Source organism: Acomys russatus, chromosome 19 (assembly GCF_903995435.1).
Source record: "Acomys russatus chromosome 19, mAcoRus1.1, whole genome shotgun sequence".
NCBI classification, from domain to species: domain Eukaryota; kingdom Metazoa; phylum Chordata; class Mammalia; order Rodentia; family Muridae; genus Acomys; species Acomys russatus.
In genome coordinates, this window is record NC_067155.1 from 65,611,269 (window position 1) to 65,629,256 (window position 17,988).

A 17,988-nucleotide genomic window follows, 5' to 3' on the forward strand; every position below is an offset into this window, starting at 1 on the left:
TGCTTTTGTTACTGAAAAAAAAAAAAGAAAACATGAACTAGACAAGGTACTCCTCATCAATCAATAGTTTTTATTATGTGTAGTAGTTGAGCAGCAATCCTGTGATTGGTCCTGAGATGCTTCACGCTGTTGGACCCGGGGAGTTCAAATTAACAACAGGCAGCAGGTGTGCAGTTCACTTACTAGAAGAAAAACAAGAGAGAGAAAAGTCACATGCACTTGACACCTCCCCTTCCCTCCCTCGAACTGTCCCTTGAGGTCAGTTGTCCCAAGCTCAAAGCACACCCGGCAGTCTGGACTATCCTGGCAGGTACCATATTCCTAACCTTAGGAGCCAAAGAGTCCTGTGCAACAGATGCTACTGTGGTGTCTAACAACAAAATATGTGCTTAGCCCCACATAGCACCCATAGCACACACAGCCCCTGCACACAGTGAGGCTGCTGACTCCCACAAGGCCCCATTCTCCACAGCCCTTGTTCTGTGAGCTTTTGTCCTCCGGCTCCACTAAGGGCTGGAAGAAAGTAAAGGAGTTGGGAAGGAGAGAAGTTGGGAGAAGCTTTTCTGCCTGGCAGTCGTAATGGTCCCTTTACTTGGTAGACACCACAGACAGACAAACACAGACAGAGTGACAGACACAGAGCTATAGGGTGGGGAGAGAAAGATTGAACAAAAAACAGATATAAAGCTGGGCGTGGTGGCACACGCCTTTAGTCCCAGCACTCGGGAGGCAGAGGCAGGCAGATTGCTGTGAGTTTGAAGCCAGCCTGGTCTACAAAGTGAGTCCAGGATGGCCAAGGCTACACAGAGAAACCCACTCTCGAAAAACCAAAATAAATAAATAAATAAATAAATAGAAAACAGATATAGACACACATTCTTAAGCTGGGCGTGGTAGTGGCACACACACCTTTAATCCCAGCACTTGGAAGGCAGAGGCAGGTGGATCTCTGTGAGTTTGAGGCCAGCCTGGTCCACAGAGCGAGTCCAGGACAGCCAAGGCTACAAAGAGAAACCCTGTCTCAAAAAACCAAAACCAACCAAAAGATAGAGACACAGGTTCTTGTAGGTCTGAAGATTGATTCTGCTCCAGCCCCTGGTAGCTTCAACCAGCTTCCTGGTTTGCAAGTTTTTTTTTTAAAGATTTATTTATTTATTATTATGTATACAGTGCTCTGCCTGCATGTACATCTGCAGGCAGAGGAGGGCATCAGATCACATTATAGATGGTCGTGAGCCACCATGTGGTTGCTAGGAATCGAACTCATGACCTCTGGAAGAGCAGACAGTGCTCTTAACCACTGAGCCATCTCTCCAGCCCTGGTTTGCAAGTTTTAGTCCTTCCAGGTGGCGTCAACAAGCCTTTATCATTGTGTCCTGTGACTTCATACCCAAAGGACTCAGTGCCTGACAAAGGAAGCCCACAGTCGGCTCCAGCTGCCTCCCATGCTTCATCAACTGCGTATGGTCACTAACGACAGGCAGTCACTGCGCCCTCTATTGGTGGGATTTGGTTTCACACAACCCCCCACCCCAACTTCAGTAGGTGGGGGTTGAGGCGAGCCACTCACCACGGGCAGGCAGAGGGATAGGAGCCCCGTTCGCTTTGTACAGTGGGGAGGGCTGCTCTCACTCAGGGGAAGGCAGCATATGCTCCAGCACTCTGAGTGGCTTTGGCATTTGTCCCCTTCTGGCTGGAGAGACGGTCAGATGTCATCGAGCCCCTAGGGAGATCCTTCTTCCCCCTCCCCCACCAGAGACCCTGCCCCATGGCGCGGCCTTCACCTGTTCCCTTTGCCCCATCCTCACCTTGCGCCAAGGCACACACTGCAAGAAGATGGACTTTGCTGAGCAGAACCTGTTCAGGCTGTAGCCAGTCCGGATGCAGCAGTTGCTGCGGCACTCGGAGTGCTCTTCACAGAGGTGCCCGTTTGGCTGAGAGGGAGCAGAGGACCCGCACACTCTGCGACCAGGGACCCCTTCCCCCTTTTCTCTTCCTCCCCAGGGGCCTACTTCTCTAGCTCATCCAAAAGCAGGCAGGAGTGGGGCCGGAAGGTGCCACCTGCTGGTTTCTTCCCCTCCCTAGGTGTCACTAAGGGCCCCAGTCACCTTCCTCCAGGGCACACATTGCAAGAACATGGTCTGGGAGGTGCAGAATTTCTGTGGGTCCAAGCTGTTGACGACACAGCAGTCGCTCTGGCACTCTGAGTTGTGTTCGCACATCTCGCCGATTCCCTGAAACGTGGGTTCTGTTCACCTGCCCCAGGCCAGTTCAGCAAACCGAGTTCCCAGAGTTCCCGGCCTCTTGTTTAAACAGACACTGCCTCCCTCCACTCCGGCTTCCCATGTTAACCTCCCTCCAACTCAGAATACGTTGTCTGACCGGGAGAAAGAGGAAGACAGAGAGGAGAAACGGTAGGTGCCAGGGGATGGATGAGGAGTGAGGAGAGAGTGGAGGAGAGAACCAGGCAGAGGCGGGCGGGTGGGCGGATCTCTGCGTTTGAGGCTAGCCTGGTCTGCGGAGTGAGTTTCAGGACAGCCAAGGGTTGCAGAGAAATCTTGGGGAAAAAGCAAAAAAATAAAAAAATAAATAAAAATAAAAAATAAAAAGGGGGGAAAAAAGCAGTAGGCCAGGTTCAAAGAAGGTAAGCTGGGACACAGAGGACAAAGACAGCAGACAGATCCTGCATGGTCTGGCTCAACACCTTTGATGCCAGGATCTACATCGGGAGCTAGAAAAGGAAAAACGGGGGTTGGGGGGTTGGGGGAGTGGATTTCTACCCAAGGAGATGTTGTCTTGCTTTTTAAGACAAAATAGCATATTGGCTATAAGTTAAAAAGCAGGGTAACTACTAAACAGACTGAAAGCAGAGGTCAGTGTGGAGCCACACAAGGGCACACAGGAGAGAAGGAATCACAGATCAGCAGGACATAGCACGGGGTGATTTGTGGTGCATGCAAAGGCAACCAGGATGTCACACTGCACAGTAAGGAGCCATGGGAGACCCTAGGAGAGTTCTTGTCCCCTGCCTTCTGAAGCATTACCCCAACCTTGGGTGTCCTTGGGGAGTCCCTGGGAATGGGGGTGCGTAAGGGTTAGGCGCAGCAGTGGGGCACAGATTATCCTTGTACACGGCTGTATTCTCAAGTTCCTCCTCACTGGGTATGCCCAGATTACCCAGGCCCCTGTCACCTCTGCTTCCCCACCTTGCCGAAGTCCTGTGCGGACCAGACTCCGGCAGTCTGTCTCGCACCCCGTCACCCCTGCTTTCCCACCTTGCCGTAGTCCTGTGCGGACTAGACTCCGGCAGTCTGTCTCACAGGCAATGGGAGGGCATGGCCTGAGCTCACCTTGTAGGCTGAAATCACCTTTAACTTCTCTTTCTGGAATGTGGGCACAGCCCAGAGCAGCAGCAACAGCAGTGTCCACGCCATGACAAGTATCACACGATAGGCCTGCCAGGGTTTTATGGAGTAGGCCCTCCCCTTAGCATACAGCAAAATGTCCCCTGCCTTCCCCACTATTTTCTCTTATAAAGTGGCTTTTATAAATAATTAAATTTATTTTTATGAGCAGGTTTGGGTTTACAGGAAAAAAATGTAAGGCCTGGGACTGTGTCTGTCTGTAGACCGACTGCCTAGCATATACCACACCATGGGTTCGAACCCCAGTGCTGCATAAACACGGCATGATGGTGCATGGCCGTACTCTCAGTATGATGATCAGGGTTAATTTTTAGCTAAATAGCAACTTTGAGGCCAGCATGGACTATGTGAGGCTCTCTCAAAAAAACAAAAGAAATGTGTGCCACAAAGCTTTGATTCCATCACCTGGGAGGTGGAAATAGGAGGATCTCTGTAAATTCCAGACCAACCAGAGCTACATAGTAAGACTCTGCCTCAAAAATAAGAGAGCCGGGCATGGTGGCGCACACCTTTAATCCCAGCACTCGGGAGGCAGAGGCAGGCGGATCGCTGTGAGTTCGAGGTCAGCCTGGTCTACAAGGTGAGTCCAGGACAGCCAAGGCTACACAGAGAGACCCTGTCTTGAAAAACCAAAAATAAATAAGAGGCTAGAGAGATGGCTTGGTGGTTAAGAGCACTTGTTTTTACAGAGGGCCCGGGGTCAATTCCCTGCACTCACGTGGTAGCTCACAATCATTTGTAAATCTAGTTCCAGGGAATCCAACACTCTTTACTGACCTCCTTGGCTAACAGCATATACATGGATTCTGGCACACATCAAATAAAAATAAATAGAATAACCCTCCCAAAATTGTGATGAAAATAGATTATTAGTTCTTACATAAATATTTTCTTCCTCAGTCCTGTTTTCTCGTTAGTGATATGTCACACTAGTGGGGGTGGGAGTGGGGTGGTTTCATCAATGAACATACAGGGACACATACAAATTCAAGGTTTATAATGAGCCTCACACACTTGTCAGTCACATGTTGAAACATTTGGACACACAGAACTGCCTGCTGTTTCTGCACATCTTCCCTGCTGCCCACCAAGGCAATGGCTGGTTTATCTCTTTTCCTGTTTCTGTTGTTCAGCTTTTCCCAGAAGGCACAAGCTGGGACTACATCTTATGTCTTTTCAGAATTGTTTCCTTCAATTAGGTTAAGGATCTTCTGTGCCTTTTCCTGATTTGATCGCTCCCCCGCCCCTTCTGTTTGTTGTTTGTTTTTGAGACAGGGTTTTTCTGCATAGTCCTAGCTGTCCTGGACTCACTCTATAGACCAGGCTGGCTTTGAACTCAGAGATCTGCCTGCTTCTGCCTTTCCAGTGCTGGGGTTAAAGGTGTGTACCACTACCACCCTGCCAGCTCACTTCCTTTTAATGCTGGACTTTATTTATTCCACCCCCCCCCCAACAGAGTCTCTCTGTGTAGCCCTGGCTGTCCTGAACTTGCTTTGTAGACCAGGCTGGCCTCGAACTCACAGCGATCCGCCTGCCTTTGCCTTCTGAGTGCTGGGATTAAAGGAGTGCGCCACCACGCCCTGTTTAACATTGGTTCTTATAACATGATCAACCTTGTTTTTTGAGACAGGATCTCTCACTGAAACCTGGGCTGTCTCTGTCTTCCCAGCACTGAGATTACAAAACAATGCTAGCATGCCAGGCATGATGGTGCACACCTTTAATCCCAGCATTGCAGAGGCAGGTGGATCGCTGTGAGTTCGAGGCCAGCCTGGTCTACAAAGTGAGTCCAGGACAAGCAAGACTACACAGAGAAACCCTGTCTTGAAAAACCAAAATAAAAAAAGAAAAAGAAAAACAGGACAATGCTACCACACTGGGCTTCTCTCTCTCTCTTGTTTTTGGTGTTTTTTTTTTTTTTGTTTTTGGTGTTTTTTTTTTTTTTGTTTTTGGTGTTTTTTTTTTTTTTTTGGTTCTTTTGAGACAGGGTCTTTCTGTGTAGCCCTAGTTGTCTGGGGAACTCGCTCTGTAGCTCAGACTCAGAGATCTTGCCTGCCTCTGCCTCCCGAGAGCTGGGATTACAGGGGTGCGCCACCACAGCTGGCGCCATTTGTACTTCCTGTTAGTAATGGGAGACACCTCCACATTCCTCATGCTGACCGCTGGCCCCCCCCCCCTTCTCCCGTTCCCAGTCACTGCTTGTTGTGGAGTCTGCCAACCACAGGAATGGGACCGACTGCTAGTTATGATCTCATTTGAATTTCCAGATATGATTTTGTTTTTAAGTACTTCAATTGAACCCATAGAAAGCTATGTCATCTTTGTAGACCTGTCTGCCCTGTACTCCTTTGTAGAAAAGAGTCATCAACTCCACCGAGACAGATGGTAGAATGGTGCCAGGGCCTAGAAAGGCAGTGTTTACTGAGGAGATATGTTCTGTGGGGATGGAGGGCTTAGTGATGCCTTGTTTGTTTTTGTTTTTTGAGACAGGGTTTCTTTGTGTAGCCCTGGCTGTCCTGTACTCACTTTGTAGTCCAGGCTGGCCTTGAACTCAGAGATCTGCCTACCTCTGGCCCCCTGAGTGTTGGGATTAAAGGCATGCACCACTATGCCTGGCTTAGTGGTGACTCTTGAGATCAGGCCATGCCTACTCTAACTTATTTCATATTGTACAAAACGGGTTTTTCAGGCTTGTGTTGCCCCAGAAGAAGCCATTTTACAATGAACTTTTCACTGTTCATTGTAAAATGAGGGAAAAGGGATGATTGCAGCCGCTTGGTAGACACAGACACTATACTACCCCCTGTTTCCTTGTCAGGTGCCGCCCATCCAGGACAGACAACTATGACTTATTCCTGGGAGTAGAAAGGTAGTTTTTAGTACTGCTGAGTCCCCAGTGGCCCCTACCTCCTTGCCTCAGGTCCACTTGCTCGGCTGTGCAGAGTGAGACCAGCCACACTGCAGTTTCCAGAAGAGACGTCAGCCTTGAAGCAGAGGGTTATAGGTTAGCCAAGGAAATAGCCCTCTGGTCTCTGAGCTGTCGCTCTTCCTCTTGCCCCGCCCTCGCACAGGACCTCTGTGCACGGACAGGCCTACCACCACCATCTCCCTATTTCTTTGCTTCTGTTCCAAGTCAGGACTAACCACTAATAGCCGCCGAATACACGCCTGGTGGGTCATGTAGGACACTGGCTCCTTGTGGGCCACCCCTCCCCAGGACAAGAACTCCTTAGGCACCTAGAGTCCCCCTTCCCTGACTCCCAGGGTTCTCCTGTCAGGTGCTTGTGCCTGGTGCTGACTACGCCTCTGAATAATGGTCTCAGCTTGTTCCCATTTGCTGACACTTCTGTCTGATCTAGAATGTGTGGGCTGTTCTTTCATCTGAGATGTTTGCTTCTGTGTGTATGTAGGAGGGTGGGGTAGGGACCGAGGCCAGGGGCTCACACAGACATTCGGCAAGTGCACCACCACAGAGCTATCCTAAAGTATGACTCCTGCACTCCCTGTTACCATCCTCCTGTCTCGGCCTCCCAAGTGGTGGGATTACTAATTATCATGTAATCACCATGCTCATCTAGCCTTAGGCAAGTTAAATCAGGGTTTAGCTAAGAAAGGAGGACTCAGCTGGGCGTGGTGGCGCACGCCTTTAATCCCAGCACTCGGGAGGCAGAGGCAGGTGGATCGCTGTGAGTTCGAGGCCAGCCTGGTCTACAAAGTGAGTCCAGGATGGCCAAGGCTACACAGAGAAACCCTGTCTCGAAAAAAAAAAAAAAAAAAAAAAGGACTCACAAATCACTGCACCAAGATCAGTGGAGGTCCTTGGTGGAAAACAGGAGGGATATAGTCAGCTGGGTGACTTCAGGTCCTGTCTGGAAGGGATCTGGGCAATTTGCAGTCTGAGATGGGCTAAGACTCAGCCTTTTGGCTGGGCAGTGGTGGCACACGCCTGTAATCCCAGCACTCGGGAGGCAGAGGCAGAGGCAGGCTGATCTCTGGGAGTTCGAGGCCAGCCTCATCTACAAAGTCAGTTCCAGGACAGCCAGATCTACACAGAGAAACCCTGTCTTGGCGGGGGTGGGGTGGGATGACTACGCTGGCGGCAGGGCGTGGGGAAACGGGGATGGGACAGCTTTTGTTACAAAATATTCTCTAAAATTATGCATTCAGTTGTTTGTTCTTTTTTTTTTTTTTTTTTTTTTTTGGGTTTTCGAGACAGGGTTTCTCTGTGTTGCCTGGTTGTCCTGGACTTGCTTTTGTAGACCAGGCTGGCTTCGAACTCAGAGAGATCTGCTTGCTTCTGCCTCCCCGAGCACTGGGATTAAAGACGTGTACTACCATGCCTGGCCCCTGGGTAGGTATAAGTGTTGTGTTTCACAGAAAACTCATTGAGACACAAAGACTACTATGGGATAGAGTTTAGGACGGGGAACAGGAATAGCTGCTTCATGGGTACTTTGTTTTTCCAAGATAGTATTTCTCTGTGTAGCTCTGGCTGTCCTGGACTCTTTGTAGACCAGGCTGGCCTTGAACTCCCAGAGATCTGCCTGCTCTGCCTCCTGAGTGCTAGGATTAAAGGCGTGTGCCCAGCGGGTAGGGGCTTTATTTTGGGGGGTGCGGAACGTGTTTTGTGTTGCCCAGTGAAGGGAACTGCACAACATTCAGCAGGTACGAGGCTCATAGGACGGCCTATATGCTAATTGCATCTTATTTCCATAAAAGCTTAAAATCATCTCTCTGTGACATACTAAGATGTTTGGTATTTGCTTCAAATAACCTGGGCGGAGAGACCTAATCAGTTACTAGGAAACAATTTGGTTTGCAAGGGGTATGAGAGTGGGAAACGGAATTACAACACAATGCTGGGCAGTTTCGTGGAGAACTCGTGCCCTTGTGCGTCCGGGTGTGTGTGTGTGTGTGTGTGTGTGTGTGTGTGTGTGTGTGTGTGTGTGTGTGTGTGTGTGTGTGTGTGTGTGTGTGTGTGTGTGTGTGTGTGTGTGTGTGTGTGTGTGTGTGTGTGTGTGTGTGTGTGTGTGTGTGTGTGTGTGTGTGTGTAGGGGGGCGTGGGCGTCAGCCTCTCAGCGGGGGTCCTGTCCTGAGCCGCCTCAAGTGTGGAGCAGTCAAGAGAAGGGCTGCACTCTTCCCAGTGTGGAGCTTCTCTTGGGGCTCTCTGGGCGCCCACCGTGGGCTGGCATGGCCTCTCCGCCCTCCTTGTTAGCAAGCTGGAGCTGCGGGCCACCCACCACCAGGCTGCGCTCTGAGCGGCACCGGACGGCACTTGCAGCCTTCAGGCGGCTGGTATATACAACTCCATCAGCTTTGAAAAGGGACTACTACTGTCACAATGGGCGGGGAGCGAGGCCACACCCCCAGCCCGCCCAAGAGAGCTGCGAGGGAGAGGCGCTCCCGCAGCTCTGGTGGACCGAGCTCCTTGGGCCATGGCCGCTGCTCAGCCCCGGCTTTCCGCGGGAGCGGCCATGGTCCGGCGCCTGGCCCGGGGCTGCTGGTCTGCGTTCTGGGACTATGAGACACCCAAAGTGATCGTGGTGCGGAACCGGCGCCTGGGATTCGTGCACCGCACGGTGCAGCTGCTCATTCTGCTTTACTTCGTGTGGTGCGCGGGGCCAGGGCGCTGTGGGCAACGGGGCGGAAGGGGATCCTCAGCTGGGGGCATGCGCGGGCACCCATAGGGCCCCAGGAGAGGGACGTCCAGGGTTGCCTCCGGAGCCGGCACCGCCCTGTCCCACAGGTACGTGTTCATCGTGCAGAAAAGCTACCAGGACAGCGAGACCGGTCCGGAGAGCTCCATCATCACCAAAGTGAAGGGGATCACCATGTCGGAAAACAAAGTGTGGGACGTGGAGGAATACGTAAAGCCCCCGGAGGTGCGGCGCTTGCTGCCCCAGGCCTGATGCTCCTCCGCGGTGTGACTAGTCCCAGTGTGCTGACCGGCCCGCTGCGCCTTTATTTCTGCACCTAGGGGGGCAGTGTGGTCAGCATTATCACCAGGATCGAGGTCACCCCTTCCCAGACCCTGGGAAAATGCCCAGAGGTGAGGCGGGTCGAGGGTGGTCTGGGCAAGCCTGGGCCAGCTACAGAATCTGACTTACAGTCTCCGCTCTAGAGCATGAGGGTTCAGAGTTCCTCCTGCCATTCGGATGACGACTGCGTGGCCGGGCAGCTGGACATGCAAGGCAACGGTCAGTGTCCACCAGGGACAGCGGGGGAAGATGGGGTTAGCACTGACCTCAGCCGATTGACCAGTGTCTGCCCCGCAGGGATTCGGACAGGACACTGCGTACCCTATTACCACGGGGACTCCAAGACCTGCGAGGTGTCAGCCTGGTGCCCCGTGGAGGATGGAACTTCTGACAAGTATGCAGGCCCCATTGCCCGTCTCTTTTCTCTTTACTGATGGTCAGATTAGCTGGGACGAGGAGAGAGACTGTGTCCCCCACCTCCCCTGGGCTTTGAGGGAAGAAAGACTGAACCCTGTCTGTACCTTTGCAGCCATTTTCTGGGTAAAATGGCCCCAAACTTCACCATCCTCATCAAGAACAGCATCCACTACCCCAAGTTCAAGTTCTCCAAGTGAGTGTGAGGTACAGTACCTGGCCAGCGTTTCGGCTTGGGTTGGGAGGCAGGTATTTAGAACACAGGTCCGGGCCCTCTGTCACTCCTCAGGGGCAACATTGCAAGTCAGAAGAGAGACTACCTGAAGCACTGCACATTTGATCAGGACTCTGACCCCTACTGCCCCATCTTCCGGCTGGGCTTCATTGTGGAGCAGGCAGGGGAGAACTTCACAGAACTGGCACACAAGGTGAGAGGGCGGCATGGGTCAGTGAAGCTGCTTGCCAGCATTTGCCAACCAGCAAGGGCGACAGATGCACCTTCTCTGTCGTGGCCGGCTTTAGGCAGAAATGTGATCACCGTCCGTGCACGCAGCTGCTCAATTATTGACACCTGGTCCCACGGTTGGTGCCAGGGCTTCACCATGCCAAGCCAGACACTCGCTTCTTCCCTGGACCTTTGGCTCTGAGCTGAACCCTAACGTCCTTGGGGTTTTTCTGCTCTATGCGTCTCAACCCTCCCTGCTCACTTCTCTTCAGGGCGGTGTCATTGGAGTCATCATCAACTGGAACTGTGACCTGGACTTGTCTGAGTCAGAATGCAACCCCAAATACTCTTTCCGGAGGCTTGACCCCAAGTATGACCCTGCCTCCTCAGGCTACAACTTCAGGTACCTTGTTCTCTGAATGTCTGGGTCCATAACATAGACAGTGGTGTCCGCTTTGACTATAGTTCCCCCAAAGTGGCCTGAAGAGAGGAGGGTGAGCGTGCACAAACACCAGAGTCCTTAGTCTGACAGCTTGCACACTGCTTTGGTTCACTCAACCCTAGGTTTGCCAAGTATTACAAGATTAATGGCACCACCACCACTCGAACTCTCATCAAAGCTTACGGGATTCGAATAGATGTTATCGTGCACGGACAGGTACGCACTGCTGAGGGGCTCCACTTCAGCCTGACCCAGCCTAGTCCCGTGTCCCTTATAGCGTGCAGCCACGAGCAGCCCGTGCTGAAGGTCTAACTACAGGCAAGCCTGTTCTCTGCAGGCAGGGAAGTTCAGTCTCATTCCCACCATCATCAACCTGGCGACGGCTCTGACCTCCATCGGGGTGGTAAGAATCCGCTTGGGGGTCTGGGAGGGGTCGGTGTGTCTGATGTGCGCTCACCCTCTGCTGTCTGCAGGGCTCCTTTCTCTGTGACTGGATTCTGTTAACGTTCATGAACAAAGACAAGCTCTACAGCCACAAGAAGTTCGACAAGGTGCGTACTCCACGGCGTCCCTCCAGTAGATGGCCTGTGACCCTTGCCCTGGTCTTGGGCCAGGCCCCTCCCCCACGTAGTCCCTGCTCCCAGGATCAGCCAGCTAGCCCTCCATCAGGTGGAAGGCCAACTTTGGGAGAAGGGGCAGAGCTACCACTTGCTGACCAGCCTCCTCGGCCTTGCTCCATCTCTGCTCTGACTGAGCAGGTGGTGGACACTCTTGACCAACATATGGGACAAAGGCCTCCTGTCCCTGAGCCTTCCCAACAGGACTCTACATCCACGGACCCCAAAGGTTTGGCCCAACTCTGATCTCATCCTCACTAAGCTACAGACCTGGATCTGGGAGGGCAGAGACAGCTTCGGCTGCTTTGGCAGCTCTAGGGAAGATGTGTGCTCTTCAGTAACCAAGCATGCCCATGTGACTGGGAAACGAGACACCTGTGCAAGGGACAAGAGCCTTGCTCTAGCCTAGGCTCACACTCTTCCTCTCCCTAAGGCTTACGGGGAGAAGTGGGTCCCTGCCATCTCCTTTCCTAGCTGACCTCCTTATAGGACCCCTTATCCTTCCCTGCCCCTCTTGTGCTCTCTTCTGGGAGCCAACATCAGAGCTAAACTCTCCTTCCTTTAGAAGTCACAGCATGCTGAGTCCAATAAACCAGTGAAGAGCTTTCTGGCCTTGATTCTCTGAGAGTAACTGAGGGCTCAGGACGGGTAAGGCAGGAGTCAGGAACAGGGGTCCTGCATTCTGAGTTTGCCTAGTTCTAGGTCTGTTAGCCAGCCTGGGTATAAGAGTGCAGTCCCACCTACCAAAGGGCCCAGGCTATGTTCTGAATGTGATGGGGTGGGGACGGTGAACAGGTGAAGCGTAAAGCCAGTGCTAACGTCAGCGCCTGGGGGAATCTGGTTACTGCATCTTTGCTCTTACTGGAGTGACTCTGGCCAGGCAATGGGAGCCTGGATCTCCGTTCTCTGGTAGGCATGGCTGTGCTGGGTGCCACCAGAAAGCGTTCTAGCTCAGACCAGCACACTAGCAGTGGCCAATGAACTAGGAAGGAAAGCCGGGTTTGGTGGTGCACACCTTTAATCCCAGCACTCAGGAGGCAGAGGCAGGTGGATCTCTGTGAGTTCGAGGCCAGCCTGGTCTACAAAGTGAGCCCAGGATAGCCAAGGCTACACAGAGAAACCGTCTCAAAAAAGAACTAGGAAGGAGACCCTTCAGCCTCTGCCCACATTACCTGAGGATGATATGCTGGTGTGTGCCCCTAGTTGTCACACCAAGTGTTTATAGGGTGGTTGGAGGAGCACTAGCCTTGATACCTCCAGAGCCTTTCCTTCCTTGTCATGGCCTCCACAGGCCACAAAATGTTTTAACTCCGTGTTTGGCTTGTAAGATGTCCAATTCTAGTTCTAGACAAACTGCCCTTTCCAGCTGGGTCTCCACCTACAGCTCAGAACTCAGGGGTAGAGATGCAGTTCCCCCCCACCCCCAGACAAGGTTTCTCTGTGTAGCCTTGACTGTCCTGGACTCACTTTGTAGACTAGGCTGGCCTTGAACTCACAGCGATCCGCCTGCCTCTGCCTCCCGAGTGCTGGGATTAAAGGCGTGTGCCACCACGCCCGGCTCGAGGTGCAGTTTTTTGAGTCGCTGAACTGGCCTTTGAGTGAACCCAGGCTGTGTGGCATCTGTGGCTTACCCTGTACTGCTGCAGACTGGCTCTGCTGGGAGACGAGCCAATGCCTCTTGGGCCCAGAAATCCAGGAAGCTAAGTTAACCAGCTCCCTCCTCCCCCATCTCTCTAATTTGATTTATCTCCATTCAGAAGGTCCCAGAACTGCCAGCTCAATCCACATTCCAAACGGGGAGATGAAGTAGGTTCATGTTTCTCCCTACAGGCAGCCTGACCTCATCAGGGCCCAGACAAGTGCCTGATGGACAGATGTGAGATACTGAGCTTTCCTTTAGACACTGAGGCTCCCTGTACAAACACAAAATAGTAAAACTAATAGGTAGAAACTATAGTGGGCTGGAGAGGTGGCTAAGCAGTTAAGAGCACTTGCAGCTCTTTCAGAGGATCAGAATTTGGTTCCCAGCACCCAGACGGTGGCTTCCATAACTTCAGTTCCAGGGGACCCAGTGCTTCCTGCTGACCCCTGTGGGCACCAGGCATATATGTGGGCACATACATGTAAGTTCAGTAGTTCACTTGGCTGCTGCTCTGGTAAACTGGCCTGGGCCAGAAAGAGGCCGTAGACAAGGGCTGCAGGTAGCTCAGTGAGATGCATGAGTTCTCGTATTTCCTGAGACCAGTGAAAGGTTCTGCTCATCTAGCAGATGGGCCAATGTCAGTACAGAGCAGGAAGTGAGAACAGCTACCCACGTCATCACTTGCAGTGCTGAAGGGCATCATTATTAAAAAGGCTGGCGCCTAAGGGAGCCAGCTTCAGTGCTTTGGGTCTGCTGTCCTGAGGAAAAAGTGGTGACTGAGTACAAGCCCTCAACAGGTCCCCCTGAACCCTCGCACTTACTGCTTCCCCTCAGTTCCCTGTTCCTTCAACAGTGGAGCCCTAAATCTTACATGTGAGAAGGCATTCTTCTAAAATCTAGGTTTTATACAGGGTGTTAAAGCCTAGTAAGTTTAAAAGACACTTAAAACCCTTTTGCTTGTGGGCCTCAGGTGTCCTGGTGGATGGAGTAGGTTTTCTGCATAGACTAGGTACGTCAGAGATGTTCTACCTTTCAGGCCTCAAGACACGGGGTGACAGATAGCCCTCCTTCAGACTTTGCTCTGAAGAAAAAACCCAGGGTCTCCACATGTTTAGGACCAGGGTTTCCCAGAAAGCTGCCCAAATCCTACTGCCACGAAGCTCAGGAAAAGGCCCACTTGTCTGAAAATAAGGAAAACTGTCATGGTTAGAGTTTGCATTGGCTTCTGCATCTCCCCTTGCCGCCCCCCAACCTATTTCATGCTCAGACAGGAAGTAGGAGAAAGAACTTGTATGGAAGCAGAGAGCAGGAGCTTCAAAAACCTGTTTTATTCAGCAGCTGCCTGCTGAGGACAGGGCAATCCCTGTCCCTGCTTGTTGATGCCACCCTGAAGCTCGCTGAAGTACTCTGTTCTTCCTAGACTATGGTCCTGAGTTTGGAAAAGCCAGGTGCTCAGTGTTCAGCCATTTGGAGCAGGCATTAGGGTGTAGGTTACCAAGGTGTCTTCAGCCTAGACTTGTTAACAGTTTGATAAAGGGCTTGTCTGTAGCAGCCATTCTATGGTCTCCTGGAGGTATGACATGCTGTAGTGCTTGGCAATGTTCTGGAATATTCTAATCTGTTCCATGAAGACCTGTAAGAACAAAGAGACACAACGACTCTGGGTTCTACTCAAAAACAGGAGGCACAAATGACGCACAGTCTCTGAGAATGGCCCACCTCAGTGTGGACAGTGAGACCGAAGTCCCCTGCACAGCTGCAGTACACAGGCATGTGAGTCTCTTTCACGCCGCGACACTTTAGGCAGACCTGAAACAAAGCAGTGTCACTGATCTTGGCTCTGCCATCATGCTGGGTCTTTCTTGTTTGGTTGGTTTTTTGAGACAGGATTTCTCTGTTGTAGCCTTGGCTGTCCTCAAACTCACAGCGATCCCCCTGCCTCTGTCTCCCGAGTGCTGGGATCACAGGCGTGCGCCACTGTGCCTGGCATCATACCGGATCTTATCTTACCCTTACCAGCCTGGCTAAGGAGGGCTGTCAACTATTGGCAAATTTGTTTCCCTGTTGCAGTCACATCAGGACTCAGTTCCTTGATGAAATCCAAGATTTACTCAGATCTTGCCAGCTCCTTCCCTAAGATGCCCACCTTGCTGTGGGTATCCCTGACCTGGACTCCCAAGGCCTGGAGGGTTCCATGTGCCAGTTGGCTGTCCCAGTAGTGGCCCAGGAACATACCAAGGACTCTGCTCAGGTACTCGTAAACCACTGCCCAAGCTTTCTCTCTGCTCTTGTACCTAGCACGGACACGGTTTACTGTCTACTTCCTGTCACTGGATGATGGATGTGCCCACAGACGGTACCAACAGATGATGGTAGAATGAGTGTGCTATGTGCACGGATGAGGACTGACTCCCAGGGCAGTCCCTTGGAGACGAGGACCCAGGAATGATCTTGGCTCCCCTGAATATGCTGATAGTGTTTGGAAACTCCTGTGTGGACGGGGGAGCTCACCAGGTCCTGAAGTGTGAAGGCCATCAGCTTCCTCTGCAAGGCTTCCACCAAGGCTGACTCAATGGCAGCTGAGTCGTAGGGCGCCTGACAATTGGAGCAGAGCCACTGAGGCAGGATGGCCCCATCCTGGGAGAGTTGGGAGGAAGACTGAGAAGTCAGTGTAAGTGGTAGCCATGGTCCACCTGGGCAACAGCATAGAGGGATGGTGGAAAGTGAAGATGTCAGAAAGGAGTGCATTCCACACAGCCTGAGCCTTTCATTTGTGCTGATCTGACCTTTTCAAAACAATGTGCTAGCATGCTGCATGGGTGGCCTATTTTAATCCGTAAATGGCTTACTGGGGCAGTATACTACAGTCTGTACTACAGGTTGGGCTACATGTCCCAACCACTGGACATTTAGAGGTTCTGATCATTAGCTGAGCTCACCTGAGAGAGAGAGGAATCTTTGCACAGGTCCAGATCTCGGCAGAAATTACAGTTGTGGCAGATCACCTCAGGGAGCACGTAAGAATGGCAGGGGTCTCTGAATTGGGCCTCCTCAGAGAATTCGCCAACATCTATCAGGCGAAGTAGGTCTCTGTTCAGCTTATTCACCTGATTTGTAATGTTTGCATCCAGAGACAGCACCTGTGGGGACCACAGCCCATCGTGAAGTATAGCCCCTAGGCCTCTCGGCCAAATACCTCTTTTTAGCCCATTTCCCAGCATCACCTTAGCCCTTCTTCCCGGATGGAAGCCTCAGGCTTTCTACAGTGGCAACTCAGTGAGTGGAAACTTCACTGATGACTATATCAAACATTTAAAATAACATTGATTCTACACAGTATCTTCCAGAAACCAAAGAGGGGGAAAACACCCTAACCTGTCCCAGGAGGTCAGCATAACCCAATACTGAAACCAGGCGCAGGCTGGTAACTACCCTGAGAATGGACACATACACCCTCTACAAGCCCATCAATATGCCTCCGAGTGCTGGGACCAAAGGCATGTGTGACCACGCCTGGCCCTAGTATTATGTTTTAAAGATGCAGTCTTACTCGATAGCCTTGAAGATACAGGCTATCCTCAAACTGTGATCCCCCTGCCTGCCTCAGCCTTCCCTAGTGCTGGGACTGCAGGTATGAGTCGTCATGCTCAGTCCAACTAAACTTTGAACAGGTGTAAACACACCCTGGAACGGACACCCTAGAACCTTGTGCATACACTGTAAAGATGACTGAAAGTGGACCACAGATCCAAGTGCAGCCCATCCCAGCTTGTTTTCCGGCAAAGGTGGGTCAGTGACTGTCTAAAGTGTATTTGTGGAGAAGAAACATTCCCAGCTCAATATGTTAAAGCCCAGGGTGCAGACACTTGATATTTAGGGTTCAGCCTCAGAGCGAAGCACTGGGATGCTCAGATAGCACAATGGACAATAAGTGCTTTGAGCGGTGACCTGACATGGTCACTGGTAACATCATCTCACCATGCTGGCCTGCCTTTCCCAGAAAACAAGCTCCGTCACCTCATTTGGTCTCAGAGATGTGTTCTGGCTTGTCAAGCCCACTAGTGGGAGGAAACCCATGAACTCCTCCCTCTTCCACCTGCTGGAACTTTCCCAGCACCCTGCTCTCCTGATAGTGCCTAGTGGTGGCACATGTCTGCACCGACCAGTATCTTAGCGTTTACTGCCAGGCTTGGGATCTATCAGAGTCGGGTTTCTCATGCAATACCAAAGCTCAAATGCCTCATCAACGGTTGCATTTTATAGGGACACAGCCAACTCTGATGGAACGACTGAAGGACTTATGCATGGCCCTCACCTTGCACACATACTTGATGAATTCCAATGCAGGATTATTGAGCAGCAAGTGTGAACCAGGGAGGACAGGGAACATCTCTGAGGGCTCAGTGGAGTTACGAGAACCTGTGACTTTCTTCTGAATTTTCTGAGTTATGGTGAAGAAGCTCTGAGTGAGCTCGTTTGCCACGTACTCTTGAGAGAAACTGACCATCCCTGGGAAAAAGAGAGTGCTGAGGCGCAGGTTCGGCTGGCACTGGGCATCTCCCACCCATCTGTGCCCTCTGAGGCGTACAGGTCAGGCATGGCACACAGCAGTGTCCTCTTGACCAAGCACTGCTCACCAGGAAGGGCTCCAGCTGCCCCTTCAGCCTCCTGGGAGAACTGGCTGGCTCCTTTCCTCTTCACAGGGGTACTGCCTGGGACACTGTGTCTCAACTCATCCTTCATGCTGTGGTATACAGCCACGATGTACGCTGCAGAGAGAGGCAGACACAGGTCATAGCACCTGAGGCAGTGACGTGTTGGAGCCCTGTGGCTGCTGAGATGGTCAGACATACTCATCTGAAATGTCCTTGTTAGGGATAACTTATCTGCTGGCCTTGGATGAGCCCAAAGCCAAGTAGAGAATTGAATATAAGAAGGGACCTTGCAGCAGGGTGGTGGTAGTGCAAGTCTTTAATCCCAGCACTCAGGAGGCAGAGGCAGGCTCTGAATTCGAGGGCAGCCTGG

General features: G+C 51.8%; 3 protein-coding genes across 4 annotated transcripts in view; 1 reads left to right on the plus strand and 2 right to left on the minus strand.

The window, feature by feature from the left end:
* Positions 1 to 1,446: 1,446 nt before the first annotated feature.
* Lrcol1 (leucine rich colipase like 1) lies at positions 1,447 to 3,451 on the minus strand. The gene is made up of 4 exons (XM_051162453.1): positions 3,351 to 3,451; positions 2,109 to 2,234; positions 1,809 to 1,934; positions 1,447 to 1,693 (listed from the first exon to the last, which is right to left on the minus strand). Exons 1-4 carry the CDS (start codon positions 3,432 to 3,434, stop codon positions 1,454 to 1,456), a joined length of 576 nt encoding a protein of 191 aa, XP_051018410.1. The 5' UTR covers positions 3,435 to 3,451; the 3' UTR covers positions 1,447 to 1,453.
* A 5,383-nt stretch (positions 3,452 to 8,834) lies between these two features.
* Positions 8,835 to 11,920, plus strand: P2rx2 (purinergic receptor P2X 2). 2 transcript variants are annotated; one of them, XM_051161973.1, is made up of 10 exons: positions 8,835 to 9,036; positions 9,172 to 9,307; positions 9,403 to 9,474; positions 9,547 to 9,797; positions 9,933 to 10,013; positions 10,107 to 10,245; positions 10,535 to 10,665; positions 10,827 to 10,920; positions 11,042 to 11,107; positions 11,178 to 11,920. In XM_051161973.1, the coding sequence occupies exons 1-10, from the start codon at positions 8,861 to 8,863 to the stop codon at positions 11,565 to 11,567; spliced, it is 1,536 nt and encodes a 511-aa protein (XP_051017930.1). In that variant the 5' UTR covers positions 8,835 to 8,860; the 3' UTR covers positions 11,568 to 11,920. The 2 variants fall into 2 exon arrangements, with proteins under 2 accessions (XP_051017930.1, XP_051017931.1); XM_051161974.1 differs by lacking the exon at positions 9,403 to 9,474 and having other exon boundaries at positions 8,861 to 8,968; positions 9,701 to 9,797.
* Positions 11,921 to 14,276: 2,356 nt separating this feature from the next.
* Positions 14,277 to 17,988, minus strand: part of Pole (DNA polymerase epsilon, catalytic subunit) — a 45,952-nt gene continuing 42,240 nt past the window's right edge. The window contains exons 43-48 of the mRNA XM_051161763.1: positions 17,601 to 17,732; positions 17,279 to 17,472; positions 15,903 to 16,103; positions 15,475 to 15,600; positions 14,683 to 14,772; positions 14,277 to 14,596 (exon numbers count right to left, since the gene is read on the minus strand). Of these exons, the coding sequence (XP_051017720.1) occupies positions 14,483 to 14,596; positions 14,683 to 14,772; positions 15,475 to 15,600; positions 15,903 to 16,103; positions 17,279 to 17,472; positions 17,601 to 17,732 (857 nt within the window). The 3' untranslated portion in view covers positions 14,277 to 14,482. The remainder of the gene's footprint in view (positions 14,597 to 14,682; positions 14,773 to 15,474; positions 15,601 to 15,902; positions 16,104 to 17,278; positions 17,473 to 17,600; positions 17,733 to 17,988) is intronic.